Source organism: Gadus chalcogrammus, chromosome 5 (assembly GCF_026213295.1).
Source record: "Gadus chalcogrammus isolate NIFS_2021 chromosome 5, NIFS_Gcha_1.0, whole genome shotgun sequence".
In the NCBI taxonomy this organism is placed as follows: Eukaryota; Metazoa; Chordata; class Actinopteri; order Gadiformes; family Gadidae; genus Gadus; species Gadus chalcogrammus.
In genome coordinates, this window is record NC_079416.1 from 3,155,407 (window position 1) to 3,170,219 (window position 14,813).

Consider the following 14,813-nt stretch of genomic DNA (forward strand, 5'->3'; position numbering starts at 1 on the left):
CATCATTTTTGTCCAGGCCTGTTTCATTAGTTTGCTTTTTAAAATTATTCTGCTGAACCACAATTCAAAAGCAATGTCTGATTTTCATTGGTTAATTTTCAGTAAATTTTTATTTATTATTACTTTTGTCTGTTTCAAGTTATTTCAGTGACCATTGTGGGTTTTTCTTTCATTAACAGAGGGGTACCAACAACAGTGTGTATGGCAGTGTTTTCCCTACCATTGTTCAGGCCTGGCGGGCCGCCAGGCCAACGAGCGCCCCCGCCAGGCCAACAACAGGCCCAAAAAAAAAAAAGAAAAAAAAAAAAAATTAAAAAAAAGAAAAAAAAATGAATTCTTTTTATTATTTTTTTTATTTAAAATAAATAAATAATGCGGTGTCGTGCGTGCGCAGATTATGCCCCATCATAACGGACAATCTGACAGCATTAAGTTATATCATCATTAGCATGGCACTGTCACACAAAATTTGTACCGGCTGACAAATTTGTACCGGGCGCGTCATCAATACGTAATCCATTCCAAACCTGCCCGGCAACAGATGATCAGATGATTAGAACCTTTCGAATGACGTGAAAGGTTCACGAACATTCGCGAACCTTCTATCTAGCGATCCGTTATCTGTATTGTGCTATTTCGTCCTTGACCTGCTTTAAACACTCAGTTTACTTGCTAAATTTGATTAAACAATGAAATACAATACAAATATAAAGTAAAAACAAGTGTTATCTAGCGATCCGTTTTCTGTATTATGTTATTTCGTCTTTGGCAACATGAGCGCAAATGTTTTTTGAAACCCGCTTTAAACACTCAGTTTACTAGCTAAATTTGATTAAAAAATTAAATACAATACAAATATAAAGTAAAAACAAGTGTTATTTAGCGATCATTTAACTGTACTATGTTATTTCGTCTTTGGCAACATGAGCGCGAATGTTTTTTGAAACCTGCCCGGCAACGGACGACGCGATCATCTGTTGCAGGCAGGTTTGGAATGGATTACATATGGATGACGCGCCCGGTACAAATTTGGCAGCCGGTACAAATTTAGTGTGACAGCACCACCAAAAATTGTATTGTAAATAAAATTAGTTTATTGTTAATAGCGTGTTTATTGAATCATTATCAACTTGTGATGGCTAAGCAAGTGTTTTACATGGAAATAACCAACAAATACTCTAGCATCCCGTGAAAAATGTATAAAAAAAAAAATTCTAGGGGAAACACTGTATATATATATATATATATATATATACCTGTGTATATTCTGATTCTCCCATCCCAAATTCATGAGTTAACATTTCGGTCTGTGCAGTACGAATAAAGTCGGACAATTGTGCTCTGGGACTATATCCCTGTTCTCGCGCTCCCATTCAAAATGCATGGATTTACATTTCGTTCTGTGTAGCACGAAAAAGCCTGAGAAAACAGCTCCCATTCAGAATGCATTGGTTTACATTTCGTTCTGTGTAGCACGGAAAAAGTCTGACAATCGTGCTCTGAGACATGATTCAATAGATTAACCAGGTACCGGGTTATACCGTAATAGCGGGACATCAGACTCTGCAGTGGGCGGTGCTAAGGAGCAAAAGTCACACCTCCTGGCTACCAGCAATGTTTACAACTTCTCTGGGTTGTGAATTTGCTGATACAGGCTCAAAGCGTCTTTAATGTAGAGTTGTTGTTGATAGACTGACTTGTACACAGAAAGTAAACTGCTACTTGCAAAGGTGCAAAGGATTGTAAGGTTTACAGAATAGTAAAGTTAAAGCAGTGTAAAGAAATGATTTGAATTGTATAAAATATCTTATTGCCATAAATGTACAATTAACACTTGCAATGATAAAAAAAATGAGTCTACCTTTTAAATGTATCCAAACTTTCTTTAAACCAGATTATAACAATGAGGGATTATATTCCAAAAATAATTGGGCAGGAATCATTTGATCGCTACATTGGACCCTATATGGGCTATGATCCAACAGTGAACCCCTCAGCCTCAAATGTGTTTGCCACTGCTGCATTTCGGTTTGGCCATGCCACCATCTCTACAGTTGTGAGGAGACTTAATGAAAGCTTCCAGACACACGAGCAATTTACTCACCTGAGACTACACCACACATTCTTTAGTCCATGGAGAATAGTCAAAGAAGGTAAGTGCGGTGTGTATGCTTCCCTACCCTTACTTAACCTGTGGTCAAGATAGAGAACCTTGCTTCAGTAAGTCACTTAAGTTAGTTCCATTCATGTCGTGCACCTTTTTGCAAGGTACAGTGTGATGAAAACATTTATTTGGAAAAATAACGTAGATAAATTTTTTATCTTTGATTTTGATATATTTTAATTATAACACCCTATTTACCTAAAAAACTATTCGTTTGAGAATTAAATGTTTGTGCCTATAGGTGGGATTGAACCAGTGCTCCGAGGTCTGATGGGTACGGCTGCAACGTCTGTGAGCACAGATAAATTAATAGCAGAGGAGATGACGGAGAAGCTAGTTGTACTCAACATCCAATGGAAATTGGACTTGGCTGCTCTGAACCTCCAAAGGGGACGCGATCATGCCCTTGCTGGTGAGACCAATGCTACGTTTAACGAAACAACTGAAAAACAAAGTGCAACATCAGTGCGAGAATTTACCATTTAGTTTAATTATTGTAGTTTAGAGTTTTGCACAGTGGATATATGGAATTATTGAACAAACGATTGCAATGTTAAGTCAGAAGCGCATAGTTTAAAATATATATTATAGATAAGATATATGTCTGAGTGAAAGCTGCCCACAACTAAAGCAACAACTTTTCTCCTAGAACAAATGATCTGAATATTTAAAAAAATTGGCATGAACACATTTACATCGTCATATTTATTATTTAAAAGTTTATTTTTTATTATTATCAACACAATTATCCACCTTAATGTCACTAATTGAGACAATGTATCAAACTAATGTTGTTTGCCCATGTTTTCTGTCATGCTTTCTTACTATTTTATAAACAACAAATATTTGACAGCTTTTACCTAAAAACGATGTGTGAAAGTAATTTCATTAATTAATTAATAAATATTTTGGTACATGTCCTTCAGAACATCTCTTCTAATTTCTCGAGGCACAATTAACATATTTTATAATGCGCTCATTGCAGGATACAATGACTGGAGAGAATTTTGTGGACTCAAGCGTTTAAAGATAAAAGAAGATTTCCAAGATGTTGTCAAAGACAAGATAATTGTTAATAAGATACTGAAAATGTATAAAAACCCGGACAATATTGATGTTTGGTTAGGAGGGCTAGTTGAGGACCACTTGAAAGACTCCAGAAATGGCCCTCTGTTTTCTTGCTTGATTGCCAAGCAAATGAAATCAATTCGAGATGGAGATCGGTAAGCACACTATTTGATTGAGCTTTACATTTTTTAATTAAACTTCTATACAAGGGTACGCAAATGATATCTCCAGCAATGTTTTGACACCATAAGAAAGTATACCAGAACCTTGAATGCCATATAGCTCACCGATGTGATTATTTTTGAAGCGATCTGCATGGAATGAAAGTGATATAGATGGATACAAAGAATATGGGATCAGCCTCACTCTGTAAAACCCTCAGTTGTCTATGATATTTACTTAATTGCACCATGCACTTGGGTAATGTTTTGAAAAGCCAGTTTTCTTTGGTCTCTTCACAAATACTTTTTATTGGGGTTTAAATTCTCCATCTAAATACTAGCCGTGATAAAATCAAACGTTATTGAACGAATCTTTAGCAAGCCGGCTGGAATTGTAAGAAAGACGGGGTCGGATTGAGCTGCACCTACACTATGATGCTCTTAATTAAACAATATTAAAAATACTGAATGAAATGTTTCAACCTGGTCTCACAGGAATCCGTGAAATTACCACAGACGTTTAACTCAAAATCCGTGGAATCCTCACGGAAACACGCCAATTTCCGTGATATGGCCACGGATTTTGCTCCAATGCAAGTTGATGACACTCATATCCCGTGGCACACACACAGATCCCCGTTTCAATGAACGAGTCGACCACGGGCGCTTAACTCAAAATCTGTGGTGGCCTCACAGAATCACTTACATTTCCGAGTCAACCTGGTCTCACAGGGATCCGTGAAATGACCATAGCCTATATATATATGAATGAAATTCATATTGACGGTATGGCACTATATCCCTGTTCTCGCCCATGCACCCATCTTGAATAGACCATTTTTGTTGCTTTGAGGAGGTCTGGTGGTCTCCGTATATAATAAATAAACATCTAGGCCTATATATAACAAAATAAATAAATATCTATAATTATGTATGTGTATTTATGTATAGATAAATATGTATATATATATATGTGTAGATAGATATAAATATTTACATATATGTGTATATATATATATGCATATATGTACACACACATACATTATACATAGCCTTATATATTTATTTATTTTGTTGCTACGAGGAGGTCTGGTGGTCTCCGTATGAAATAAATAAATACATATATATAAATAAATAGGTATGTATAGGCCTATACCTATTTGCAGTGATGGCTGGTGGTGATTTTGGGTGGGTGGGCTAACGAATGCATTACATTTATCAATACTTCATAGGGCTCCAGACGCCATGAGGTCATCTCTGTTCATAACTTTCATATAATGTGAATGAAGAATAAGGTGTAAAGAAATGTGTGTCTTTATTTGAAGCACAATTATAAATAAAGGTGTTTAAAGTGCTTCACTGAGCTGAAATTGAACATTTCGAACTAAACCATTAAGCAAAAAAAGTAAATATTGTGCTTAAAGTATTAAACAAATAAAAAGGTTGACCGGTCTCCCTTTGTGCAAAATGCGGCTGTAGACGATCACACACTCTTTGGTAGAGACGTCTGTGTCGCCGTCAATCATGAATGACATGTAGGCCTATGTGCCGTTTCCGACATCTGCAGCTGTCTTTTGCTTTAAGGTGTCGCCTATTACCGCAATGAATTGTGCACATGCCATCTCATTGCTTTACGTCGGGTTGACGTTTAATCCATTCCTCATGAGAATAATTTCGGATTTAAATTTGGTGGATGGCAACTCCTCTTTGGCAATGTTGTATGCAACATTAAATTTGATCATTTCCGATTCCTTTGAGACCCGTATTGTTACTGCCTGTCGCTGAAAAGCAGCTGGGAGAGGGGCCACTTTCTCTACACACTTGTCACGTCATGTTGGGTTATTTAGACATATGCTTTTGTAATCTTTCGATACGAAACGTTGTTGACCCGCTTACAAATGCACTATTACCTGCCATATTCTGACCGCACTGTTTTTTTTTGTCACTTTTTGGTGCTGTTGCTGCTTTAGGTTCTACCAAAATTTAATACAATATGTTCTAAGGTTTTTAATAATATTTTTTCATTTTTACTGTAAAAGGTAGGGAGGGCTTACGCCTCGTGCCCGCTGCACCGCCCATCAAATGACGTCGGAAGGCGTGGCTGACGGATGGGGGTGGTTTCCAACGCCTCGTGCCCACTACCTCCGTCCGTTGACTGATCCCCATTGACTTTGAATGGGGACGGACGCGCCATGCATTGTGGATCCTTTCGTTCCGTGGGAGCCTTCGGCTCCGTCAAAAAGTTGAAAAATGTTCAACTTTTTCGGCAGCGACGGATCCGTCATCCAATCAGATCGCGTATGCAAATTTAAGCACTGTGACGCGACTCGAGCTCTGACGATACTGGAAAGCGGGAAAGCGGGTCATCTTGCAATGACAACGCAACAAGCAGGAAGAAGCGGGAAGAACCCGGCTTTGTTGTCGTTAGCGGGAAGCGATTTGATTGGCTGATGGATGCCTCTGCAAAGACTACTCCTCCATCCGTCAGCCACGCCTTCCCACTTCCTTTGACTGACGGTGCAGTGGGCATGCGGCGTCAGCCCGAGTAGTGTCACAGTGCTTACATTTGCATACGTGTTCTTATTGGATGACGGATCCGTTGCTGCCGGATCCACAATGCATTGCACAGCCGTCCCCATTCAAAGTCAATGGGGATCAGTCAACGGATGGAGGTAGTGGGCACGAGGCATTAGCCCATTTATACCAGCCGTCCCTGCCTATTTGCATACATAGGCCTACATATTTATTTATTATATACGGAGACCACCAGACCTCCTCGAACTAACGAAAGTGGTCTATTAAATTCAAGAAGGGCCGGCGAGAATAGGGATGTAGTGCCATACCGTCAATATGAATTTAATTCATTTCCGAGAGGATGGTCAATGGTCAGATACAGATCTCGTTATAACAATAATTTATATCGATGTCATGAGAAAGGATGTAATGATAACGCCAAGAAAATAAATGCTACATGGTTATAATAATTTAAATATAATTAACTTATAAAGCGTATAACGAGACAACGAGACGATCTAGTAGGGCCAACAGAGGCAGCATTTTTACCGAATTCGGCCTATAACCTTATACATATAATAGTCTAACTCCATATGTCCAATGTATGATTTGCTGTAGGCCTAAGCTAGTTTTTTATATTATAAATATTTAAATATAGTCATACCTGAACTACATTCCCCGTAGAAAAAGTACACCGCGATACCCATGGCATATCACAGACAATTTAAGTGATTCCGTGAGGCCACCACGGATTTTGAGTTAAATGCCCGTGGTCGACTCGTTCATTGAAACGGGGATCTGTGTGTGTGCCACGGAATATGAGTGTAATCAACTTGCATTGGAGCAAAATCCGTGGCCATATCACGGAAATTGGCGTGTTTCTGTGAGGATTACGTATTTTGAGTTCAGCGTCGTAATTTCACGGATTCCTGTGGGACCAGGTTGAAATGTTTACTGAGAATTATTTTTTTTCGGAAAAGTTTGCACCCGGTAATATATTTATAGAGCAGTGTCATTCTGAAGTACACCTTCAATATAATCAATGGTTTATTCCCATAGCCTACCATGTCATATTTGCATATTCTTAAGGTTTTGGTGGGAGGCTCAAGGTACATTCACCAAGCACCAAATATCCGAGCTTTCAAAATCGTCGCTTTCACGTATAATCTGTGACAACAGCAAAGTGACTGAAATTCCACTGGATGCATTTAAGTACGGGAAATACCCAAATGGTTTTCTGCCATGCAATCATATTCCAAACATCAACCTGGAAGCTTGGAGAGAAAAGAAGAAAACAGGTTAGAATTGGTAGCATTAGGTGGAGGGATGTGGGTTGTTGAACATTATTATACTATATAAGAAGACAATTATGTAAACCCATGAAATAACGTTTTGCTCTAATTTCAGACATTTGTGATTCGCCAGCAGACATAAAAAACGGGGATTTTTTGTTGTTTTCATCCTCAGGCAAGTTGGTTGCACACTATATCTGTTACCATGGTTTCAGATTAAAGGGAACAGACAAACTTGAATGCAATGAAAGCGGCTGGAGTGATCCACCCCCAGAATGTATAGACAGGTAACAAAGCTAGGCTTGTTAAAATACATGTTTTTGATGATCACTTTCTCTCTAATTTGTGTGAAAGCGATTTCTCAATTTTTTAATTTGGTTTGAATTTATAGCCTTATCACTGAATTAAATTAAGTTTCATATGTTCTTGAAAATTATTTCATATAAGTTATTATATCAGAATCATATATTTCCCTCCAAGTAATGCAAGTACTGTTTAAAACATGTATCTTATTTTAAGTACAATCTCTTTCCATGTAAATAAATGTCTGCAAGTCTCTATCTATATCTGAATGAGGTAAGCCCATGAAAAAAGCCCATAGTCTAGCGATGTAAGCCCTCGTATTAGTAGTAGGCCTATTATGAATGTTATGAACTGGCTGTTGGTTGCGACACCGATAGGATCTATGGGATCAATTACCACTTCTATCAGGAATCATTCATGTCCGAGCTTCAACCATGTATCGCATGAAATGGTAATACATTTACATTTGGCTGTATGTTTCCACTATTTTCTGATGCTCCCTGCTGTAGGACTTAAAGGTGAAATCCGGTGTGAAATGGATTTGGGATATATTTTGTATGATAACGAGTTGGGTGTTAGTTTGGGAGCAAAAAAGAGCACATAGACGCATTCTTAAATTGACTGTTTTCAGCCGATTCTACCAAAACGCTATAAACTTTGAACGATAGGGGCATGGCTCATGGTAAAAGCTAAATCGCTATTCCCTTATAAGGTGTTCGGGTCTGTGGGACCCGTTTTCAGTTTTTAGCTTAATAAAAGTGATACAAATAATTATTTTTTTGAACTAAGATTCATTGGCTTTGGCTCATTTTCTGTGAGGAACATGAATCAGAAAACATTTTCAAGGACCCCCCCCCCCTGTATACCCCCCCCATCACATTTATATTACACACAGGGTGTTCGGGTCCAGTGGATCCGGAGCTAGTTGGTTCTGTGCACCCTCATTTTCCCTTCCTCCTCTGTGTGTGTGTGTGTGTGTGTGTGTGTGTGTGTGTGTGTGTGTGTGTGTGTGTGTGTGTGTGTGTGTGTGTGTGTGAGAGAGAGGAGAGAGTAAAGCAGGTGAATGGGCCCTTGGTGTGAGCACCCAGTGTGCACCCACTGTTCCCGCACAAGGCTGCAACATTGGAGCACCCAACACTATCTACACCCCACACATTTCGCCCTCTGTCTTGCGGGAACCAAGCTTGGGGACCTGACACTATAAAAAAGCTCTGTCAGCGTGGTTCCATACCACAACTGATCAAAATGGCAAAGAGATTCTCTGTTCAGACTGCCTTCCAGTTGATATTTGAAGAGACAGAGGGTTTTGATGAGATGGTGATGCAGAGGAAATAGTTTCAGAAAGTGAGGATAACATTTCTGAAAATTCTGAGTCTGACACTGAGTTTGAAGAGGAGGATGAGCATCAGCCAGCTCCGAAACGTAAAAGAGCCTCAAGACTAACCCTTCAGCAGCCAGGACAAGCCTGCGAGCAGCCAGCCCAGGGCCATCCCGTGAGCAGCTGTGTTAGAAATGAGTGAGTATATTCTATGGTAAACCATGATTATTAATAGGTTTTATATTTTAAATGGTGGAAAGCATTGTGCTTGCAGAATCTGGGTTCAGAACAGATGGTGCACAGGAATGTCTAGGGAACTGGGGGGAAGCTAAGTTGGCCTCAGCCTTTTCAGCCTTGGGTCATCTTGACTAACGAGGTTAAGCCATGCGGACCTCAGACCAGGGCGTGGTTGATAACATGCTGAGACGAAGATTGACGGGCGGAAACCCCATTGGGATAAAGGGACTCCATTGTAACAAAGAAATTCTTGTGTGTGGGTATGTGTATAAAGAGGAGCTGGAGTCTATGTTCGAGAGTGACTCTGCAGACCCACTCAGGCTGTTGTCGTTGTTGTTTTTCTTCACGATAAAGTATTTTTCAATTCTTGCTCCGGACCCCTCGATTTCTTTTACACTCTCTCTTAAATTAGTCTAAGTGTTTTAAATCTCGATTAATCTCCGACACAGCCAGCCCCAGGACCAACCCGCAAGCAGCCAGCCCCAGGAACAACCCGCAAGCTGCCAGGACCAGGACCAACCCGCAAGCAGCCAGCCCCAGGAACAACCCGCAAGCAGCCAGCCCCAGGACCAACCCGTGAGCAGCCAGATGTAGGACCAGCCCGCAGCCAAAAAGAAACGCTGTGAAGTGTGTGGACCCATGATGGACAGAAAAACACAATATACATGCAACCAGTGCAAAAAATACAATACACACACAGTGAGACTCTGCCCCTCATGTGTGGTATAGTCTGATATACGTATAATGGCCGTGTTCAAAGGCTTTAATGTGTTTGTCAGACAGATGTTATTGAGTATGTTTCAATTTCTAATGGGGTTAATTATTTCCCTGTTATGCCTGTTTTATGATGCATTTCCTTATTTTGTTACATTTTAATACAAAAATAAACAAAAACGAGTGGCACCTCTATTCATAAATGTGATTTAACAAAGGTAAAGTGAACAAATTTAACATATGTGTTGTTTATATTACTTGCAATTGGGATGAAGTAACCATCTGGTGAGTATTTAAAAAAAAAGTTTGATTATGTTGAATTAAAAGGCAATGGGTCCACCAGACCCAGCAGCACCTCCTGTGTAACAAAAAAAACGAACACCCTATGAGAGTTAAAACACTTCCAAGGCTAGAAGTAGCCCTACACTTCTTTGGTAGTATAATAAGGGTCTTAACATATAAAACGAGACATTTACGAGTACACTTACAAAGTTATCAGTGCCTCGTTTTTATATTCTCAGACTCAACCATACACAACTGTGGATCACCCTAATAAACGCTTCCTGCTTATCTACTCCGGCTTCTCAATCTTTTATCGCCAGATCGTCAAACTGTCTAACCAGGTTGGTAGCGTTCCCTGTTTCTATTTTATTTTCCTCCAAGTATTCCAGATTGTCGTTTTCTAACTCTCTGTTCTTGTTGAGATCCGCTCACTATCGCGGTGCAGTCTTTCAACAATCGTTTGTACACCGACCCAGCGTGGCCAAAGTTCCTGTTCATACTTCGGTTTGCTGGAAGGAGAATAGCCTAATACCATCGGGGCGCCACGGGTGGCCTCCTGCATCAACCAGCCTCTGCTCACTTCAAATCATTTACTCATTCAATAAACATTTGAACTTTACAACCCTCGTCTGTTGTCGTGTGTTTGGGTTCCCCCAACCTCGGGTCGTAACACCATGACCCATTTCCCCCCTTGTTGACATGTTGATCGATGTTGTGAAACTTGTTATTCTTTCGAATTGACAAACCAGTGTCTTATTTCATTTATTTTGGTAGAAATACATAATATACAATACATAATATACAGTATATATATATATATATATATATATATATATATACACATATACATATATATATATATATATTCAGTTATTATATATATATATATTCAGTTATTATATATTGTTCATAACATGTTGCCATATATTTCCGTTCAGCCATACAATTCAGGGCTCCAGACTAACTTTTTGCATTGGTCGAAATGGTGAGCCTAACACTTTTATTAAGCTGCACCAGCACAAAAGTTTGGTGCAAGTTCACATCGCTTTCCATATACATTCATATATTTTGTAAATGATTTTAAACAAGAATAAGGTAAATGCCAGTTTTTATTTGAAACACATGACAAAGTAAAGTGTTTAAAGTAACATTTCCAAATAAAAAGCTAGCGTTTAGAGTGCTTCACTGAGTTGAAATTTGACAAATTAAATATTTTTAAGCACAAACTTGCCAATAGATTTTTTTAAACGTTCAGGGCAAATATAAATGAATGACACAAAGCCAAAGACTAGCAAACACACCATATGACTACCAGATAGCGCTGAAGAACATGTGTTCTGATTGAAGGCCATTGAAGACGATTTTTTGGGCCTCAGGTATTGATTTGATAAAGTTTGATTGTGTGTGTGATTGTTAATGCCTTTTTGTAATGCGCAATATTATTATAAGACCTCTAGCTTCAAAGCTGACTCTACTGACTCTTTACCAGACAAGCTGAACAGTCGCTATGCCCGCTTTGAACTGAGCTGAACAATCTCCAAAAGAGAACCTACTCCATAGTGGAGACAGCCAGCACTCTTGCGAACGCAGGGGAGGAAGTGCGTTTGTATTCAAATCCATCAACATGCCGGGTGTTCAAGGCTTGTGCGGAACAGCTGTCTGGTGTATTCGCAAACATTTTCAACCTCTCCCTCTCCACGGGCATAGTGCTCTCCTGCTTCAAGTCATCAGTCCCAAACGACTGGCGCCCTGTTTCTCCCCCATAGCGAGCTATCTCAAAGCTATCAGCACCTTTCAGTGACGTGCAGTCAGGGGAGGCAGCTAAGGCAGTGCCTCACCTGCCATCATGAAAAGAAAAAACGAATTATGATAAAATTAAATAATTAAAAAATATTATATATTGGTATTTGTCTACTGATCTGTGGTCTAAATGTAATTAATGTACGATTCGAATAATTTTAATCATTTTTATTATCAAAATTGCGAGACATACGCGAGCTGAGCAACCCGGTCTCACGAAAAGACGTGACACTGTCACGTTATTTAATCTATTGAAACGTGATCAGGATCACGTATTTTCAAATTTTTCGTGTTTACAAGCACAAATTTCAAACCCATGTATTTCAATTGGAAGTATTTGTCGTGTCACCAGCACGACTTCCAAACTAAGGTTCTGTGCGGGAGCGTTCTCCCTAATGTCCCTTAAGGAGCTCCGTACAGTACATTTATTGTTAAAAATTGTGAACAATATGACAGCTTTAGGCCACCCGTTTCTACTTTCACCTTTGATTCTGAGAAATTGTGACAATTCACGGATATAGGCTATTAAATGCAGGTGCGCTGCTCAGGCAAACCTCGAAAGAAAAAAGGGTAGCTGCTTAATCTGATCTTTTTAGAATTGTATGTCTTGATGTTTTGATCTAACCATAGATCTATTGTCTTGTTTTTGTCTATGTGAATGGAAGTCCGCGTCGATGCCTCGCAAGTCCAGTGTCGCGAGCGGACGTGACATCTAGAAGTCATACCGTATAATAATGGGTTATCATTAATATTGATGCGTAGGGGTTGATTATAACTCTTGTTTATTGTTTATACCACAGTCTGGGGGAATACTCGTATTCTGATTGGCTGCAGGGTGTGTATTATCTCCTGATATAGGCCTACCAGACCCCTGCTAAGTAGTTCCAGTCAGTGTTTAGATTCTCTGCCCGAGCCCGAGCCCGACCCGACCCGCGGGCCGGGTCGGGTCGATATTTCCCATCACTATCCTCGGGCCGGGCCTTTGATCAAGCGTTTTTACTTTTATTTTATCATTATCATAAATTAGCCTAATCTGAGGAGAAATCTATGCCATAAACAGAAATATTATGGGTCTTTATTACACGGGTCTTCTCAATGCCGTGGAACGCTCCGTTCACTTGCATGGGTCCGGGGATATCTCGGGATTGGTTTCTTTATTAATCGAATGGGAAATGCAATAGGCCTATTTTAGGACCGAATCACCGTTGAACTTGTTTCTAATAACATTTCTAGCGAGAAATATACATTTTACTTGCACACACACACACACACACACACACACACACACACACACACACACACACACACACACACACACACACACACACACACACACACACACAATGCATTTCGCTGCAGATATTCCCTCAATTATTATTACTTTCAAAACGTTGGCCAAGGTGGAATATCCTTTTTATTTGGGCTGCTTCTAGGACATTTTGGGTGGATTTTGAACGGTATGTGGGCGGGACGTTTTTTGCAGGACCTGGCAACCCTGCGCTGTTGCCCGGGGTGCTGAAATGCTCCGGAACAGATCTGGATCCACTATGGCCAAAAGACTTGTATGAAAGAACGAAATGTAAACCAATGCATTCTGAATAATAATAATAATAATAATAATAATAATAATACATTTAATTTAGAGGCGCCTTTCAAGACACCCAAGGTCACTTTACAGAGCATATAGTCATCATTCAAAACTATGTAAAACAGACTAGGAATAAAAGAAAAACAGAGGTTAATCATGAAGAATAATAATAATTAATAACACTCAAAGACGCCTACAGTGAAGGGGGGACCTCACTAACCACCACCAATGAGTAGCACCCACTTGGGTGATGAATGGGAGTGTTTCTCCGATGTTTCCATGCTACACAGAACGAAATGTAAACCCATGCAAATAAAGACTTCATGTTCATAATCATTTAAATATCATTAATCTCCTGAGTGTGTCGAGTGGTATTCTATTTTTTTCAACGGGGCTGCATCCAGTCACTTGACCGTCATGGTTGCTATGGTGGTTGCTATCGACCGCCCCCTCTAACCCTTACATGGTTCTAAAAACCACGCGGTAAAGGAGCTGCCGTCCATTGTGTTGTTTTTGTCGTAAACTAGGGTCAGATGGTTAAAAAATAGACCGATATTCCAAGGTATCCTTAAAAGGCAGCTTGGATGTTTTTATTTTGTGCAGTTTAGACTTCTTCTATAACCTATTTTTGAAAGCAAAACACCAAGCTCATTGATTTAACGAGGCAGGGTTATTTGAAACAATTTATTGAATAAATATTTATGAGAGGTCATTCCTTCTCCTGAGTTTGCTTCCTATTTATGTCTAGTGTACACCCCTACTGTCAGCAAGCATCACCCCCCCCCCCCCCCCCCCCCCCCCTCCCCATATGGATTTGGAGAATTGCTGCAACGTCCCGGTGGTGGAGGTATCATATATATGAAAGAGGGCATTCAATTATACTACAATGATCAATTAGGAGGCCGAAGCCCTAAAGGAAGTGATGCAATAGGTGACTGAGTCGACAACATTTAAGTAAGCCTTGGGGTCTCTTATATATCAAAGGGGGTCTCAAAGGACGCATCAACCTGTGGCTTACAGGAAATGACTCAGCAAGTGCTCCATCTTGTTGCACCCACCCAGCGGCTCGCTTGCAAGATTTTGGCCTGAAGTTCTTCCCAGACCTACACCGTAGCCACCCAACCTGCATATCGGAGAATCAGGCCTCTCTTTAATAATGACAAAAAGTTATGAGAGGAATACACATAAACTTTTGTTGTCTCATAAGCGGCGTGGTGTCGGCTGCTTTTGACTTTTGACCCCAGACTTCTGAGGGAATAGCTGAATCAATTCATTAGTCAATCAGAAGTATGTAAATATCTTCCCGGTGTCGTAAGAGGGCGAACAAGGTGTCCTTCAACATCTACGCTTCCAGGCGATTGCAATGGTGCCA

General features: G+C 39.9%; 1 protein-coding gene across 1 annotated transcript in view; it reads left to right on the top strand.

The window, feature by feature from the left end:
• tpo (thyroid peroxidase) overlaps positions 1-7,210 on the top strand; it is a 15,239-nt gene extending 8,029 nt beyond the window's left edge. The window contains exons 4-7 of the mRNA XM_056590581.1: positions 1,895-2,153; positions 2,406-2,576; positions 3,150-3,387; positions 6,997-7,210. Of these exons, the coding sequence (XP_056446556.1) occupies positions 1,895-2,153; positions 2,406-2,576; positions 3,150-3,387; positions 6,997-7,210 (882 nt within the window). The remainder of the gene's footprint in view (positions 1-1,894; positions 2,154-2,405; positions 2,577-3,149; positions 3,388-6,996) is intronic.
• Positions 7,211-14,813: the final 7,603 nt, after the last annotated feature.